Source organism: Meleagris gallopavo, chromosome 25 (assembly GCF_000146605.3).
Source record: "Meleagris gallopavo isolate NT-WF06-2002-E0010 breed Aviagen turkey brand Nicholas breeding stock chromosome 25, Turkey_5.1, whole genome shotgun sequence".
NCBI lineage: Eukaryota > Metazoa > Chordata > Aves > Galliformes > Phasianidae > Meleagris > Meleagris gallopavo.
Window position 1 is genome coordinate 3488911 of NC_015035.2, and position 2002 is coordinate 3490912.

The following is a 2002-nucleotide window of genomic DNA, read 5'->3' on the forward strand; positions in this document are numbered from 1 at the left end:
GACCAGTCGGTGGCCATCCAGGAGACGCTTCTCGATGGGGCGACGTGTCGCATCATATCCTTTGCCCCGTGCGCGTCCAGGGAAGGGCTGGCGAGTTCGCTCTTTTTCTCTTCCCTTTCTGACCCCTCGACTCCCATCTCGGTTTGCCGTTCCTTGACCCACGCCGCACGCCGTGCAAGGAGCCGTGACTGCGGGGCAGAGCGTGGAGAGCCGGCTGCTGGGCCTGGTGGAGCGCGGCGGGCAGCACGCGTGGGTACCGAGATGGGGCAAACCGGGCTTGTGCTTGGGGGGAGGGATTTGTGTGGGGTGGGGTCTGCCCGGATCCAGGCATTCCCTCCGCCTCTGCTCCGCGTTTGCAGGATCTACGTGTACACCCACCGGCGGATGGCCATCACTGCGGAGGACGTCTGGCTGGAGAAGGTCATCCCCATCGCAGAGGGGTTTGCAGTGGAAGAAGGTATTCACACGCTTCGGGGCTCAGTGGCCACCTCCAAAGGAAGGGATGTGGAGTCTGTATTTCGTTACTTACTTGCTGTGCTTTGGGATCTACTCAGCCCATCACGTTTTCTCATCAGTTTGTAATCCTTGGAGAAGCTGATGCGTCTTGTGGCACAGCTGAAGGGCTCTGCTTTATCAATCCTTCTGCAATCCACAGCAGCGCCCTGGGCTCCTGCAGGGCTACACGACCCACCCCTGTGCCTTCAGGGAGCAGATAGAATCTGAAGGCCGTGCTCAGTAATCCAATCTCAAAGTGTTAAATCAAATGTTACAATCCTGTTACTCAGCTTTGTAACGGAACTTTCGTTTCTGTTTGCAGTGATACCTGATGGTGACCTTCATGTCATTGGTGAGTTTTGCTGTTGCTGTTATGCCTGTGCTGCTGCAGCCATTGAATGAATCACTGAATGATTTGAGTTGAAAGGGACCCTTAACGGCCATCTGGTCCAACTCCCCTGCAGTGACTGAGGACACCCACAGCCCAGCCAACCTTTTCCTGGTCTGTTGTCACCAGCCTGGCTTTGTTGCTCATTAAGGGATGGTACATCCTCCTGGACTTTCCTTTCCCAGTTGCTGTACCTATTGAAACCCATCTTATCCTTCTTTGTGCCCCTTGCCAAATCCAGTTCCAGCTGAGCCTTGGTCTTTCTGACCCCCCTCCTGTGCAGCTTGGCAGCATCCTGTGCTCCTCCCAGGGTACCTGTCCCTGTTTCCATTGCATTCCCAGAACAAAACATATTCCAAACAGTGATTTTTGCATTTTTTTAATTACATCCTCACACAAAATGTGAAAGTGAAGTGGTAAGACCTGGGAAAGACCTGTTGATGAAAGCCTGCAGAGGCATGCTCAGCAGCAGAGAGCAGAGATGGGGCTGTTCCTGAGCAACGGGCAGCACTGATACATACTCCTCTCCTCCTCCTGATGTCACAGGTTCAGATGTGACCGTTCGGATCTGCTCAGAAGGCGATGGGCTCACGGTGCAGCTGCCTTTTGGTTCACACACCCGCACGTTCCTGCAGGAGGTCAGCAAGTGCAGCACAGGTAGGTGTGAACACCTCCCATCCCTGGAGGTGTTCAAGGCCAGGTTGGATGGGGCCCTGGGCAGCCTGGGCTGGTATTAAATGGGGAGGTTGTTGGAGATTCATCATCCTTAAGGTCCTGTGCTATGATATTGTGTGCTCAGTGGTAGGGATGCAGGAACCCAGGCTGCATTTGTACTCACTTCTGAACCTCACGCACAGCAGCGATGCTTTGCGTCACCGTTCTGCAGCATCAGGTGGCTCAGCAGGGGGGAGCAACACTTCGAGGCAGTGCTGTGTTACACACCTGCATGCTGTGCAGGCAGAAGGCCAAATAGAGATTTGCTCTGTGTATTCTGGGAGACCACAAGGAGAAAGCTGTCTCCTCCCACACTCTGTGCTCGCCCTGTGCTCTCAATTCCTCGGTACCGGCAGCACGTAGCCCGATGCTTTTCCCATCACGGCTCCCTCTGGGTTTTTTTTC

General features: G+C 54.6%; 1 protein-coding gene across 1 annotated transcript; it reads left to right on the forward strand.

Moving 5' to 3' along the window:
- The first annotated feature begins 170 nt into the window (after positions 1–170).
- LOC104914317 (type II inositol 1,4,5-trisphosphate 5-phosphatase-like) lies at positions 171–1994 on the forward strand. The gene is made up of 4 exons (XM_019622816.1): positions 171–249; positions 360–457; positions 818–847; positions 1430–1994. The coding sequence occupies exons 2-4, from the start codon at positions 385–387 to the stop codon at positions 1618–1620; spliced, it is 294 nt and encodes a 97-aa protein (XP_019478361.1). The 5' UTR covers positions 171–249; positions 360–384; the 3' UTR covers positions 1621–1994.
- The last annotated feature ends 8 nt before the right edge of the window (positions 1995–2002 follow it).